The 15,835-nt window shown below is 41.0% G+C and overlaps 1 protein-coding gene across 1 annotated transcript; it reads left to right on the plus strand.

Annotated features, from left to right (window-relative positions):
- The first annotated feature begins 1,457 nt into the window (after positions 1-1,457).
- On the plus strand, positions 1,458-15,827 carry Ac3 (adenylate cyclase 3). The gene is made up of 9 exons (XM_085479553.1): positions 1,458-3,181; positions 5,932-6,311; positions 7,306-7,590; positions 7,761-8,050; positions 8,488-8,816; positions 9,121-9,453; positions 10,974-11,279; positions 11,575-11,910; positions 12,005-15,827. Exons 1-9 carry the CDS (start codon positions 2,615-2,617, stop codon positions 12,185-12,187), a joined length of 3,009 nt encoding a protein of 1,002 aa, XP_085335679.1. The 5' UTR covers positions 1,458-2,614; the 3' UTR covers positions 12,188-15,827.
- The last annotated feature ends 8 nt before the right edge of the window (positions 15,828-15,835 follow it).

The raw sequence follows: 15,835 nt of genomic DNA on the forward strand, positions 1-15,835 counted from the left end.
GGTAGAAAAAAAGAAAGAAAGGAAATAAAAATGGACGGCAACTATTCAGTGTATCGTGTGCAAACAAATCCAAGAATCATCTAAAGGTGCAAGATTAAGCTAAATTTGAAAAGCGACAATAAAGCGAAAGATAAAGACTTACTTCTAATTGAGAATAAATACTGAACTTGTAGAGCAAACAGTTCGTAATAATCTTCTCTCCCGAGAAATGCATCAATATTTCGAGAATTAATCGCGGAAATAGCTACAATAAATAACTTATTTATATATAGCTGCTCCTGCTGAACTTCGCGAGTGGGTCAAGTTTCGATAACATCCGATTATAAACTGAGGAAGCCAGAAATTAACGAGATTATTCTGCCAAACGAATACACAATTGATTTTATCGTCGATGAAAATTGATTTAATATTGTTGGAATAAATCTTTTTAGGAATAAAATTGTTTTATTTAATAAAACCAGAAGAGCTAAACTAGGCATTCCAATAATTAGAACATAATTAAATGTAAATGTAGTGAATTCTACTTAAGATCAAAGTTAATGAATGCTTTGTCTTAACGTATATATAATCAAGAATTATAACACGAAGTTTTATAAAAATGGAGAACACTAAGATTGTTTATAATCTAAAAACTTTTAATGTGCTTTTGCGATATTTGCGCTTAAAAAAAATATGTACGGTTTTTTATACATTCCATATAATAATTAAGAATCAACATTTGGAAACATTTCCGGTTTCTGCTCAATTTTTATATCAATTGCTTTATCGCGTTTCTTTTCAACGCGTAATTGTGCGTAATATTCGTTGATCGTCATAGCCTCTATTATTCATGGCTTGATTGGCCGAGAAATTTCCTTCTCAGCCAAGAGGGTAGCTATATATATATATATATATACACAGGGTGAGTCATCAAAAATTGCCACTCTTGAATTCTAAGATATCTATCTTATAAAAAAATATTTCAAATAAAAATTGGTAATTTTGAGAAAGACATTTTGTAATTAGCATTTTGTATAATAATTAGCTCGATCTTGATTTAGGTAGATACATTTTTAACATTTTAAAATAATCATCTTTTTAAACAAAAACATATGTTTTTTATCTAAATCGATTTTCTTCATCATTCTACATATATAGGTTTTAAAGTAGAACATATAGATTATAAACGGAAATATTAATCTACATTACTTTATTTTGACATTTTGTGACATAAATGTATAATATCTTCTAAAGTATTTATTTTCCACGATCGCTTTTCTTTAACTATTACACAAAGAATAATGAAATACATAGATTATTTGATAGAAAAAATATATAAATAGTTGCACTTAAAATAGAATATGTCACATTTTACAAATATAATGCCGTATTTGTAAAAATAGATTTATCCCACCATCGATTTTATTTATTATTCTGTGGAAAACTTGATAAATATTTTACCGAAAGAGAAATCATTTAGTAAATACAGTTGTTTACTTACACTTTATAAGATATTTATGTTACAATGTGACAAAATAAATTATCTCGCGAAGTATTGATTTTTTTTTATTATTATACTTAATATTTTTATATCTAAAATAATGAGGAAAATCAACTTTCTTAAGAAAAAAGTGTTTCATAAAAAAAAAAAAAAAATAAATAAATAAATAAATAAATAAAAAAGAAAACGACCTCGAAATATCGAAAGCAGCTTCCCTAAAGGAAAATGATTTTTGCCGATTACCGATGCCGTCTCTTTGAAACAACTCTGATCTGAAAAATTGGTCTATCGAACCCTTACCTCAGGATCGATCGGAAGCGGCAATTTCCAGCGACTCACCCTGTATATATACATAGACAACGCGCCCGAGGGATTCCCACGAGCCGATTACGTTCGCCTGTCCTAAAATAAAAGCGCGACCCGCTTCGGGATGAAATCCACGGAAGGTGAGTCCGCGCGCGCGGGTTAGGTCCTCGATATATATGTATACGTACGATAGGACCGCGCACGGTAGAAGGAGGCGCACAGGTAGAGCCTGGCGTCAACTGCTGGGGTTTGTGGTGGTTGATATCGACCCGGGGTTCGTGTGGCGGCCTCAGGATCGCAGGGCGCACGCCTGGACGTGGAGAAGGAGAGAGCTCGACGGACGCGACAGACGGAGATAAATAGACGAAGGAGAGTGGCGGCGCTAAGGGAGGGTGACGTGGAGTATACCGCCGACGATGTATATACGCGACCGTGGAGGAGGTAGGCCGTGCAGAAGAGGTAGTAGCTGTCCACCGGTAGTAGCAACCCGGCTGGCTGGAGCACCCGACACGCGGGTGCGGGTGCTGCGTCCTGAGAGAAGCTCTCTCGCGCGCGCGCGCGCGTGTGTGCGCGTGTATGTGCGGGTGTGTGAATCCTCCGGGTGTATCGCATCCTCCGGCTAAGGTAGTCTCCGCGAGCTCAAAGATCCTGAACGCGGAATATCCCGCTCAAGGATCTCTGGATATGTGTTCTCCAGGAGAAGACGGTGACATCGTGCCATGATGATCCGGCTCTACCGATCTTCCTTGTAGAGAAGAAAGGGTGCGAAGGTGCGGAGATGCGGTAGAGTGCGGTATAGAGATAGACGACGACCAAGACGACGGCGCCATGTCGCAGCGACAGGAGACGACGACGAACGAGGAATCCTACCTTAACTGCGGCAGACCGTCGAATCTGTTCAAGACGAGCTTCAGCAGCGCCCGACTCGAGAAGCTGTACCGTGCCTCGTCTTTACAACAGCGTCGCGGCGGCCTCACGTGTTTTCTTATGTCAGCGATTCTGTACGGCGTCTACGCGGTCTCGACGCCGGGGATCGAGCTGCTGCCTCGTACCGTCACCGCGGTGTTCCTTAGCTTGAACATCGGCCTGCTGATATGGGCCGAGCGCGGCACCAAGGCGAGGAACTCGCTCTGGTCGGTGGTACCGTGCATAGTCGGCCAGATGTGGATCGTCCACCTGCCCGCACAGCTGTTCCTCAAGTCCACCAAGGTCACGCCGAGGGACGGTCTAGGCTGGATGTTGCTGTTGCTGTACCTGCTGTTCGCCAGTCTGCCGCTCAAGCTGTGCCGTTGCACGTTGCTCGCGATCAGCAGCGTTCTCATTTACTTCTTCGCCGTGATCGGCCTCTCCAGCTCGACGTTGGAGGATCTCAAAACGCAGCCCATCGACGTTTTGGTAGGTAATCGCGCAAACATCTCGTCCCGATCCGTCGATCGGCGGATCATCGAGAGAGGGTTGGAATTGGATCGAGGACCATCCTTCCTTCTCTCTCTCTCTCTCTTTCCTTCTGCTCGAGATGGTGTTCGAGAGAATCGCGCGGCGAGGTCGTCGAGGTTCAAGCACCGTTGACAGAAGCGAGTCTTCTTCTTCTTTTCATTCGCGGACGAAACGCACTCGTCGGTTTTAATCGATGCGAGAGATAATCCTGCGAAAGCTCGCGTAATTCATCACCTGACCTCCTCTTCCATTTATAGCACCCCTCTGTAGAATTATTAAAAATAACTTAAATACTCATATACACCGCGTTCTATATTTAATGAGTCAAGTCCCTTCAATCAGGCCTAAAAACGGCGATAAAGCGGCGTGTTTAGAGCGCAGATACCGTGCCGTATCGATGGCTGTCTCGACAAAAGAGAAAAAAAAGAGAGGAAACGATGATCGAAGGGACAATAAAAAAAATCGAGTACGCACTCTCGCTCTCTTTCGTTCTCCCTTCGCGAGATACGGCTCCAATTTTCGAGTCACAATCGTGGGTGACGAAGTGAAAAATCGAAGCAACGAATAGCCGGCCGTATTAATTGCGATTTCAATAAAACGCGATTCGCAGAGAGGATGCAAACAATGATGTCGCCGACGCCGACATCGACAAACTAATTCACTGCCAACTGTGGACCGACGGCGCGTGCACCAACATCGATCCAAGACTCAACGAGGCGTATCGCCGCTACTTTTACGCGAATACGTGATAATATATGGTTGCGAAAAAAAAAAAGAAATAGTACTGGAGACATTTGAGGTCGCGTTTTTTTTCTTTACAAAATTCCTCTTTCGCACAGAAACGAGGCGATAAAATATCGCGATGTAAAACGTCTCACTTCTCCGTTCGCCTGAAATATCTCTTCAAGATCTGCGTAAAATCGATATGTCAAGAAAAAATATTGTGCACAAATGAATGCGTTTGGTTTTGTTAAAAAACGGGAGAGGTCTGTAAAACGAGTAGGCTACGCGACCGACATATTTAGAAGAGACTATTAATTGCAAATTATATACTATTTCTGGTTATAACTCTTGACCTTAGACACTTTGCACGTTGACGGTGACCGCAAACGGCTACGCTACGTTTGTCGCGTCAATACATGCATCGCGCTGGAGATCAAGGACGCCGCAAATGAATCTTTCCCCGCGATTTTTCTTGCCATCCAATCATCCAATCATCCGGTAATTCGCGATAATTTAATTGACCTACTTCATCGTTTCTTTTTAAATAAAGATATAATTATTAAGTGTGAAAAGAATTATCGATTTATTTATTCACTTTATATTCTAATCTCGTAACACATCTATTTAAAATATTTATTTTATTATTAATAAAGAATCGATAAAATTCTCTCGCGTTATTGGTATTAATTTATCAGAGATTCATATTAATTTATCCTATATACAATACATGATGTATTTTACCACAAATAAAATTGTGACATTATTGACAACTCGTAAAAATTGATATCTACAACGCGCTATACTCGCCATGTATAAGTTTGTCTTATCGATCCTGGTATGCAAAGTACATCATTTCTGAAACGATAATAGTAACGCAACGTGTATGGCCAGCAAAGTTGCATTCGCATGTCTTTGTTCTGTGAGAACAGATATTACAATACGACAAACTACGGTCGCGCGGAGTTTATTTGCGACTTGAAAGTGCACGTGACGCGGATCTAGCGAAAGAAGACTTCCGTCCGAGAAAACTTAGAAAGACGATCGCTTCATTTTTCACATCTCGCGCTCTTACGAGATATTTTCTCTCGCGCAATTTCCTATTTGATCGCGAAGAGAATAGCACGATTATCGAATTACACGAAGAGAGTTCGTACTCAGAGACTTCAAAATCCGCCGAGATTGTCTTACACGAAATATCGTATTTTCCTCACTTTTTCGTTTATTTATAAAAATTGTCCGATTCTCCAAAGGAAATAAGAATGGTCTTCGATGTATTTCCAACAATACAATATCGAATAAGGATAATCGACTCCTGATTGATTCAGTGTGGTATAGCAAGCAGGAGCATCGACCGAGGCATACTAAACTTTTGGTAGCGGATATATCGTGTGAAAGCGAAAGCTGGAAGTGGACGTGGCGAGCACGTGGTGCTCTCGTCGTTAGTAACACTCGAGTAGAGTTTGGTCAATGGTAGTTTAAAATAGAGAGTGCGACGAAGATAGAAACGCGATGTAATGAGAGCGAAATGGTGTGAAAGAGAGAAAGAGTAGCAGAGAGAGATGGGCAACGATGCGAGAGCTTGCCTTTCGATATACGCGACGCTCGATGCTTTTTCGCTGAGAATAGCGGACCCACTCGACACTCGGTGGAATGTCATCCGGAAAAGTGACCTTGCGATCGAGATATCGGCTGCTGTTTGCTATTGATGGAAAAAAACCTCGAGCGCAAAGCTCTACTATTCTCATCCTCTTAGATAGATGATGCCTCTCGTATTCCCATTCTATTTTTTTACTTTCTTTGAACAAATATTGAGAAATATTACAAAAGATCCCGATATAGATAAAAAATGCTCCGAAAATATTTAACATTTAATGAAAAAAAAAAAAAAGAATTGTTTTACCTTAATAAACTCGCCGCCGATTCTCCCTCGCCTTCGCACTAATCGGACACGCTCGTAAATCAGCATCCGTAAAAACGTCCTGTAGATCCTGACGGTGACACTCTTTGCCGGCGCCGCTATTTTGGGTGCTTGCAGCTACTGCCTAGCCGAGTTCCAGCAACGCCGGGCGTTCCTGGAGACCAGGCAGAGCCTGGAGGTCCAGCTTATGATCGAGGAACAGAGCGCGGAGCAGGAGCGGCTGCTACTGAGCGTTTTGCCGGAACACGTCGCGGTCAAGATGCGGCAGGACCTCGGCGCGTCCCTCGACACGCAATTCAAGAAGATCTACATGTCCAGGCACGAGAACGTGTCGATACTTTACGCCGACATAGTCGGCTTCACCGCGATCTCGTCGACCTACAGCGCCAGCGAGCTCGTCAAGATACTCAACGAGCTGTTCGCGCGGTTCGATCAGCTGAGCGAACGGTATCTATTTTTTTTTTTTCAATTATTATTCATATTAAATTTATTAATAAGAGATTGACCAACTAGACGAGCAAAATATTTTTGGATGTTAAGTAATTTTTATTTTATTATATAATAATTGGAAGATAGACTCAGAGTCTTCTTCAGTTTGCAAAATTAAAAATAAAAAGGAAACATGTATGTAACATTGAGTAATTGGATGTAAGATTTAATCTGAGAGATATGGAACGTAAATTACATGAATATCATAAATTTAAAGGAATATTAAATATTAAATTTAACAATTACGGCTCACTTTTATTACATTCTTGCGTCTCTCGCTTGAGCGTTTATCGATTTTACGAGAAAAGTACATCACACACACACACACAAGTTGAGGAACGCTGTTCTCAACGTAGGTGGTAGATCTCTATCGGAAAACCATACGTCTCCATTCCTAGTAATTAATCTTTAAATTATTCAAGGAAAAAATTGAATTATAGACTCATTAGTGAAATTAAAGTAGGCGTAAATATTAAAAAAAAAGGGAGAAAATACGTCGATATCTACGATGCCGCGCGCAGGAAAATTATTTATGATTCCATTACTCAATGTATACACGTATTAAGCGGGGCTTCGCGTGCCATCAAATGCTAATCGTAAAATGAGTCAGTGAAATTGATAGAATTCCGTAACTCTCGCGTTCTATTTCCGCCCGGGGATGACGAAAATTGCATGCGATCGGCGCGACGGCGATTGATTCCATTCCGAGCAAATTCCCTGCTGATTCTCTCTTCGACCAAGTAAATCCTGTCGCAGGGGGAGGTCCTTGGAGGACACCGGCAATCGATATCCCCGGGGACGTTTTCCGTCGCTGTCTGCGAATGCACTTTGCAGCTTACGTTATTGTCCATCGTCGCGTTTTTTTTTTTTTTCGTATCGAACAAATTTTCTTAGCTGAAAAATACCTTTTTTTCCCTAGGAATGTTCTCGCGACATGTATGAAATTTTCTAGATACGAGCAAATGCGTATCAAGATCCTGGGGGATTGTTACTACTGCATAAGTGGTGCACCCGTGGAAAGGCCAGACCACGCGGTCCTTTGCGTGTACATGGGTCTATCCATGGTGGAGGCAATCAAGTACGTTCAACAGACGACAAACAGCCCTGTCGACATGAGGGTGGGCATTCATACGGGGGCGGTGCTCGCCGGGGTCCTTGGCCAGAGGCAGTGGCAGTTTGACGTTTACAGCAAGGACGTCGAGCTGGCGAATAAGATGGAGAGCAGCGGAAGAGCTGGGTAAGAAGCACTTTTTCTGAATGTTCTCATTCCTCCGAGTTAACGTTCAATGCGTTTTTCACTTCAACGAAAGATCGCAATTTAACGAGAGAAATGTTATACGTTAGCTTCTATTTTTTTTGATCGAGGTCGCGCTTATATCAAAAGCGTAAATAAATAAATACTTGAAGGAGGGTACACATCTCGAACTCGACGTTGAGTTTCCTGAATGGAGAATTCGAGGTCGAGCCGGCGCACGGGGAGGACCGGGAGGAGGCACTCCAAAAGGCCGGCCTTGTCACTTACTTTATAGTGAGGGCCTTGAAGCCGTTTAAGCCGGCGGTGACGAAGAGCCTCGCGTCGCTGGCCGACGCGGAGAACTCGCAGCGGATGATGGAGAACGCGCAAGACAGAGCCGACTATAGCAAAGAGGACTCGGAGGAATTTCAACAACGACTGAGAAAAAAGCTCGACAGTAGAGGTACGAATTAGTACGAATTAACCCCGATACTGACTTTCCGTCAGAGTCGCGCGCGACGCGATTAAGTGGCCCAAATTCGGCCAAATTAACTTGCAAGGGATTAAATCCCTAAACCCGTCCGTTGTTTCTCGTTCGAGTCTCTCGATAAGCGGCTTAAAAATTTGCGCATGCGTTCGCCTACTCTCATCGGATGTTACAATTATCGATACGGACGGCGAAAAAATCTAGATGCATTAAAAAATAATTTTATTAAAAAAAAAAAAGAATTTTTTTTAAATTCGTGGAAATGAGATTTTTCGTAAAAGTCGAAACGAGAATTCATCTCGACGAGCGGGGGATCGATCGGGTGATAAAGCACGGGGGTTAATCGCCGGACATCCGGCCGTCCCATTAACGACCGAGCTTTAAATGTGACGTCAGCGCATGGTCGCTCGTAGGTGGTGCTACCGACCTGAAAGGTCACGTCTCCTGGTTGACCCTACGGTTCAAGGATCCGGGAGTGGAGACGGCGTTCCACGAAGCGTTGGAGGCCTTCTCGCCGCTGTCGCTCCTCGGCGGCCCTTTGGTGACGATGTGCGCGGCCCCGGCCTGGAGGCTGCTGCCCTGGGGACCGTTCACGTGGGGCGGTGCCGGCGTGGTCGCCCTTTTCGGCACCGTGCTGGCCGGGGCCACCTGTCTGGCCAGCGCCGTCAGAGCGACGTGGCTCAGAAGCACTCTCGCGCTTCTAATGACCTTCTCCCTTATCATTTTTCTGCTATTGGACATGGTAAGAACTCGGACAGCTGGTCTCGCGATCGATACTTGTTGCACGACACAGTATTCATCAGCAGAAATTTTATTTTACATGTGGTCGTTTGCAGAGGTCATAATATTCCGCATTATATTCTATTTTAAATACTATATATGAAATATTTATTTTAATATCTCTATAAAGATTTAAGAATTAAAATTAATATCAATACATTTTTATATATAACATAATTATAATCTATTTTTAACATCTTTAAACAAAGGCCTTAATTTCTAATTCGAGTGTTGCGAATTGTACATTAATCCTGCCAACTTTGTAGACCAACTGTGCGATCATCGACGACATCGACCCACCAAGAAATACCTCGCTAAGCTGGTCTCCGCGATGTCCGTATCCTTCGTATTACTCGTGCATCGGCGTCCTCGCGTTGATCGCCATCTCGATGCCGACGTACCTCTGTTACCTGACCAAGGCGTGCCTGATGTACTTCCTTGCCGGCGCGCAATCTTCCATCAATGTTCTGTTTCTTGCCTCGAGCCTCGACAGGGAGGACGTGGCATCGTCTGGACGACCGGTACCCTTCCCCTTGAAATATTCGTTGGCAGCCACCCTCTTCATCGTCGCGACCGCCCTAATCATCGTAGCGAGATACGTAAGTTCAAAGTATTTTTTTTTAGAAAGACTTTGAATATTTTTTTAAATATTTTTTTTTAATTTCTTTTCATAGATTTCTTCTTGGATAGTCTTTTTCATTCTTTCTATGTTAATTATAAAATATAATGAATTTATGTCCGCCCTAATCATCATAGCGAGATACGTAAGTGCAAAGTATTTTTTTTTTTCTAAAAAGACTTTGGATATTTTTCGTAGATTTTTTAAAATATTTTTTTCGGAAATTTTTTATAGATTTCTTCTTGGAAAGTCTTTTTCATTCTTTCTATATTAATTATAAAATGAAATGAAATTATGTCCGCCCTAATCATTATAGCGAGATACGTAAGTGCGAAGCATTTTTTTTCTAGAAAAACTTTGGATATTTTGTTGTAGATTTTTTTAAATATTTTTTTTGGAAATTTTTTTTAAATTTCTTTTCATAGATTTTTTTCTTGGAAATTCTTTTTCACCTTTTCTATATTAATTGTGAAATAAAATGAAATTATGCCGGCATAATGGATTAATATATCGAATATGCGGTTTCGAATGGCGACGTAAATTCCGTGATTGAAAAAAATCTGACACGACTGTTGTCGATCGCTGTAAGCTTTAATAGAGTAGATACGTTCTACGGTCGCTTTACATTCGCGTAAATCGACTTGTCGCGCGTTGTAGTTACGCTGGAATATAACGGCTCGCGAAAACGATCCCTTCCTTCGAGGACATCGACAGGCATGTCGATAAAAGAACAATCAATTTTCCCAGGGTTTATAAAATCGTGTCGACGATTCAATTCGCGAGAGAGTCAAGCGTCGCGTTGAAAAATCAGGTATGAAAAGAGCTGGATCGAATGTCTTGAAATATTTATTGTTTGCATAAATTAGCATTGCTTCATCTTTAATGATCATATATATATGTATATATACAATTCTATTATTTTTGATATCCCCAGGCAAAATTATTCGTATACTTCTCGTATTACTGCGATCGCGCTTTATTTCGCACGCTGGAAAAATGAGATAAATCACTGCGATATTGATTTTCCGAAATAACTCGGCAATCGAGGTATATCGAGTATATATGGAATAGAAATATAATCCGTTTGCGGACAGCGGCGACAACGGCCGGGCTCAATCGAGAAATTGGACCTCGAGTAATTTGCGATTTTCAAGTGGGCTTTTCACGGTACACGTTGAATGACACTTTACCCACCCAGCGTGATCTTTCTACCTCCCGATCGTTGAAAGCGTCGAGAGAGTCGAAAGCAATTTCACGTTCGAATTTTCATTCCAACGAGACATTTCCTCTCCGTCACGGAAATATAAGTCCCTGAGCTCCACGAAACGAGGAAAATGTAGGACAATTCGGAAGAGATGCTTTTATATCATTATATTATTAATATCAGTTGTTTTGTAATATTTCACTTAAGCGTCAGTTTTAATTCGCCAAAATTTTATTTAATCGCGTGAAAAATTTCAAACGACAGCAAAATTTTAAACAAATTTGTCACGTGCGCAGGCTGAAAAGGCGCGAAGAATGCTATATCTGCGGGGACGAGAAGTAATGGCGCAGAGAGAACGGGCGACGGACATGAAAAGGAGAAACGGCGCGCTGATATACAACATTCTGCCGCCCCATGTGGCCACCTACTTCCTGTCGGACGCAAGACACCACGACGATCTCTACAGCCAGAGCTACGCCGAGGTGGGAGTGCTGTTCGCCAGCATGCCGAATTTCGCGGACTTCTACAGCGAGGAGAGCATCAACAATCAAGGCCTCGAGTGTCTCAGGTTCCTGAACGAGGTCATCTCCGACTTCGACGCTGTAAGTTTCATCCCCATTTAGCAAGCAAGGCTACGCGATGCTCTGAAAAAAGAAGCGGCTTTAAATATTTTCATATAAAATATTTAATGTAAAAATAAGTAAAGTATATTATCAATTTTTTATTTTATTTTATAAGGAAATGTACGTGTAACCATGTTTACGGATTGCTTTGATTTCAATAAATATTTAATTTTTAAAATAAGTTTTTAATACATTTTTAAAATAAGTTTTTAATACATTTTTAAAATAAATTTTTAATAAGCTTTTAATAAATATTTTCTCTTACTCTCGTTAGATACTCGATCAGAAGAAATTTAAGAATATCATCAAGATTAAGACGATAGGGTCGACCTACATGGCCGCCTCGGGAATAACCGAGTCGACGCAATCGGAGAACGGTCCTCGATGGGATCATCTCGTCACCCTTGTAGAGTTCGCTCTGGAACTTAAAAAGGCTCTGTCGAGCATCAACGAGCAGAGCTTCAATCATTTCGTTTTGAAAATGGGCATCAATCATGGCCCGGTAACCGCCGGGGTCATCGGAGCGCGGAAACCCCATTATGACATTTGGGGCAACACCGTCAATGTCGCGTCGAGGATGGAGAGCACAGGGAAGGTCGGCTGCATCCAGGTACTGTGGAAATATAATAATTTTTTTGTCTCTTATCAAAATTAATCTGTGAATGATTTGATGGAAGGGAATCTAAAAATAAAAAAAACTGCAGGTTACTGACGAAACGCGAAGGATATTGGAACCGTTCGGTTTCGGATTCGAGCAGCGGGGTCTCGTGTTCGTCAAGGGCAAGGGACAGCTCTTGACACATTACCTAGTCTCCAAAGACGGCGTCTTTCTGGATCTGGACAGTGATCTGCCCGTGGAACCCACTCATCCGATAATTTATCAATAATATAATGAAGGCTCTAACTCAAACGAGGGATCGTTGCAAACCTCTATGGGAGGTATCACGTTGAACGATTGGAAAAACGTCCCATTACAGTTTTCCTCGAGATGTATCAGAGATTGGATGCTTGGAAGAAAGGTCTGGTGTTCAATCTGAATGATTCATTCGCGTGGACAACGAACGGAGAAGAGAGACGAGTTGTAACTTAGACGACATCTCTATACGCCGAACGAAATTTTCTTCAAGGACGTTCGGCGAGCTAAATGTATTGTCGTAGAGAACTCTCTAAATGTTAGCGTTTTCTCGTGTCTCTCAGAGGCAGGATATTGTACGCGGAAGGAAGGACCTGATCTGGCAGGATCGATGATTAGATCATTTACAGTTGTCCTCAAGTGTCACCGTACGTCGCCATATCATTCATCGATTAATGTCAAGGGAGAGAATACACATACACAAATATACACACACACATATATATACATACACGCACAGTCACGTTGATTACTCGTTATATCATAACGTTCGCACGCACACGTACAAACAAGGATCACATGTACGTGCGTACGTTTAGTGAGGGTGTGTCGAACTCGCGTACAGGGTATATTTGAAAAAAAAAAGAAACCAAAGAATAATAGGTTTTAGTAGAGACATACTACAGGCCGAATATGAAACGATATTTTGATGTCGCCGTGTAAATAGCAACAGATCCATAGGTAAGGAAACAAAGATGTAATATTGTTAACAGATGTAATATAATAGCAGATGGATGTGTCTGTCGGATGGAGCATCGAGAATCAGGATAACGTAGAAAAGTAATTCCTTTGTGTGCGATGAATCTCGCAGACCTAACTTCTTTCTCCAAATTACACTAACGCAAGAGAAAAGAACTACTTGCCCGATTCTGTCACAATATCAGGATTAATCTTGGATCTTTATTAGTACAGGTAATCATTTAAACAAAAAGGAACTCTCATCTGTACCTCGAAAATAGCTCTTCGCCGAGTTCCGTGGCCGATTCACAACTCGTATTCGCCTCGATTGTGCTTTCAAGAGTGACAATCGATGGTGAACGACATGAGAGAACCGTACGACGGAACAAAGTATCGAACGGAAGTGAATTTGACTCGTGATAACTTTGTCGCTGCCGGAAAAGAGAGAAAGAGAGAGAGAGAGAGAGAACCTTGGGGAAAAGATGAAGATAGCAAAACAGGCACAAGGTTGCTCGTTCACCTCTTTTGGTTATCGGCGATCTTCGTACACGGCATAATTTTATCGTTTATCCGATGACCCGAAATCAGAGTGTGTCAGCGAAATTTCTTGTCTGACAGTTTAGCAAGAATTATTCACGTTCACCTTCCGGATACACGTCATCTGTAGAGCGCACAGTTGAGAGATATATCAGAGAAAGAGAGAGAGAGAGAGAGAGAGAGAGAGAGAGAGAGACAGTAAATATAATTTAATAAAAATAAACATCCGAGGAACTATAAACGTTTGCCGTATAAAAGAAACAATAGAGAGAAGGAGAAACAAGCGGACAAAATAAAAGGAAACACAAAATCGCCGATACGGTAATAATTTATTTTTCTACAGTCGCCGAGAGAGTTTATTACCAGACCAAGAACACTCGGGTACGTGCAACGTACACGAGGAAGCTTAAGGAAATTTTCTACTAATTCTTTCGTTATGTACGACGGCACAGATCCCGATATAAACACGAAGGTCTCTCCCTGCGCGTGTTCAGAAGGTATTTTATACAACCTTGCTCTTGATATCAGATTCTTGTGTGACAATTCGAATAAACTGCAACGTGCTTGTTGCAATTAGCGGCCATGCCGGATGTAGCGAGAGGGTTGCGCGAGAAAAAGAGAGATGAGTGAGAGAGAGGGAGAGAACGAGACGAGAGACTGAATGAAAAAATAAAGACAAAAAATAAGTAGGTATCGGCCTAAGCGCAAGAGAAGCTAAGCAAAAGTCAAAACTAAATCTCTTTGTTCAATGAAAGATAGAGAGAGAGAGAGAAAGAGAGGTTGAAAGAGAAGCGATTTACTTCCAAATCTCTTCAGAAATTGCGTACTTCCATTTCCAGCCGATTTCTCGCCCTTATATTATCACGCGTACACGAACACAAGAAACATGCACACGCATCGATTGACAGACACACTGTGTCGTATGTAGATCAGAGAGTATCTCTTGTAAGATAGCAATAAATGGACTCTCTCTTTCGCGTATACACATATGTACAATTGCATATACTAAGTTTTCGAAGGATCGATCGGTAGAGAAGTCGGAAAACATACGATCGATATGTGTGACTTTTAAAAAGTCATAGTAAATCAAGAGAAATTGATAGAAACTCATTTTCAATATTTAATTCTCGAGATTAGAGATTATATTTGAGAAGAATTTTTATTTTTCTACATTTAATCAAGGAGTACACAGAGATGTTATTGCATTGTATATAGAAAGAGAGAAGAAGATACCTAAATTATTCAATTATTTTGTTCAATTAAATTTCATCTTGCGGATTGAAATTTCTATTAATTTCTCATGATTCGTTTGCCTTTTGCGAAAACGTCAAACGAGCGGATAGTAACACGTAAAATGTGAGATGCGCAAAAACGATTCGCATATAATCGTGTATAGTCGTGTAAGGAGAATATATCACTGTTGACATGTTAGCACACTTTAAATGTGATGAGCGAAAAAATTGGAGGGAAACAAAAACACCTGCCGTAAAAGACTTTTAACTTTCTAGAGCGACAGACAGGTGGTATGTAAAATTGCGCGAGAAACTCACCACTCTTGCGTCGACGAGATAATAAATGGCATCTATGAGAACATTGTATTTTTTTCCAAAGAAACGCTCGCACTTTCAAAATTTGTTCACAGATGATCCAAAGGATCATTATTACACTTGTCCTTTTGCATTCTGCGAATTATATTTGTGTGCGGGACATTCAAGGCGAGCTCCCGATTGTTACCGTTTGAGATGAGATGATTAGGCTTGAAGAAGATTCGACCTAATTCATCTTATTGTTAGAACTTAAAACGTTCAACAAGATCTCATGATGGTTCATTTTACGAAAATAATATAGAAAAATAAGCATCAAAGGCTTGGCCTAATAAGCGCTGGTTTTGGAAGTCGCAAATATAATTTAGCACGAACTCGAGAAATGAAATAACAATCAAGAAAATATAAATAATCTTCCCGCGAACTCGAAACGTTTTCTGGCTATGAATAAAAAAACCTGAGAATTTTCTATCAGCGTTTTGGAGCAGGACTTTGTCAACTTTCAAATAAGACATTCAGCTGTTTCGCGACAGAGATTCAAGTCCATCTCTTAAGCGCATTTAGGATTATACCAATCAAAGAGAGGAGTAGCGGGGTGTTAGTGTTAAATGATATTAAATATCTTTGTAAATAATTTTCGAATTAGAATTCTGTGAATTTTGTGAAAGTAAAATGAGATTGATGGAAGAAGAAGGTCTGGTTGACTACCTGCGGTTACGACGCCTAAATCGAACCCCCCTTTGTAATTTTCAAATTGTTTATAACTACAATGTTACCACCGATACACCATGCGCCATTAAGATTAAATTCCAAGAACAAAGAGGTAAGATTAAATTACGAGTAAGATTAAGAAGATATTATAG

Source organism: Nylanderia fulva, unplaced genomic scaffold (assembly GCF_048542155.1).
Source record: "Nylanderia fulva isolate GAGA-0341 unplaced genomic scaffold, ASM4854215v1 Scaffold1, whole genome shotgun sequence".
NCBI lineage: Eukaryota > Metazoa > Arthropoda > Insecta > Hymenoptera > Formicidae > Nylanderia > Nylanderia fulva.

Coding starts and splice junctions, on each gene's coding strand:
- Ac3 (XM_085479553.1), top strand. CDS start 2,615: ATGTCGCAGCGACAGGAGACGACGACGAACGAGGAATCCTACCTTAAC. Junction 11,280..11,574: donor TCATCTCCGACTTCGACGCT/GTAAGTTTCATC, acceptor TACTCTCGTTAG/ATACTCGATCAGAAGAAATT. Junction 11,911..12,004: donor GGAAGGTCGGCTGCATCCAG/GTACTGTGGAAA, acceptor AAAAAACTGCAG/GTTACTGACGAAACGCGAAG.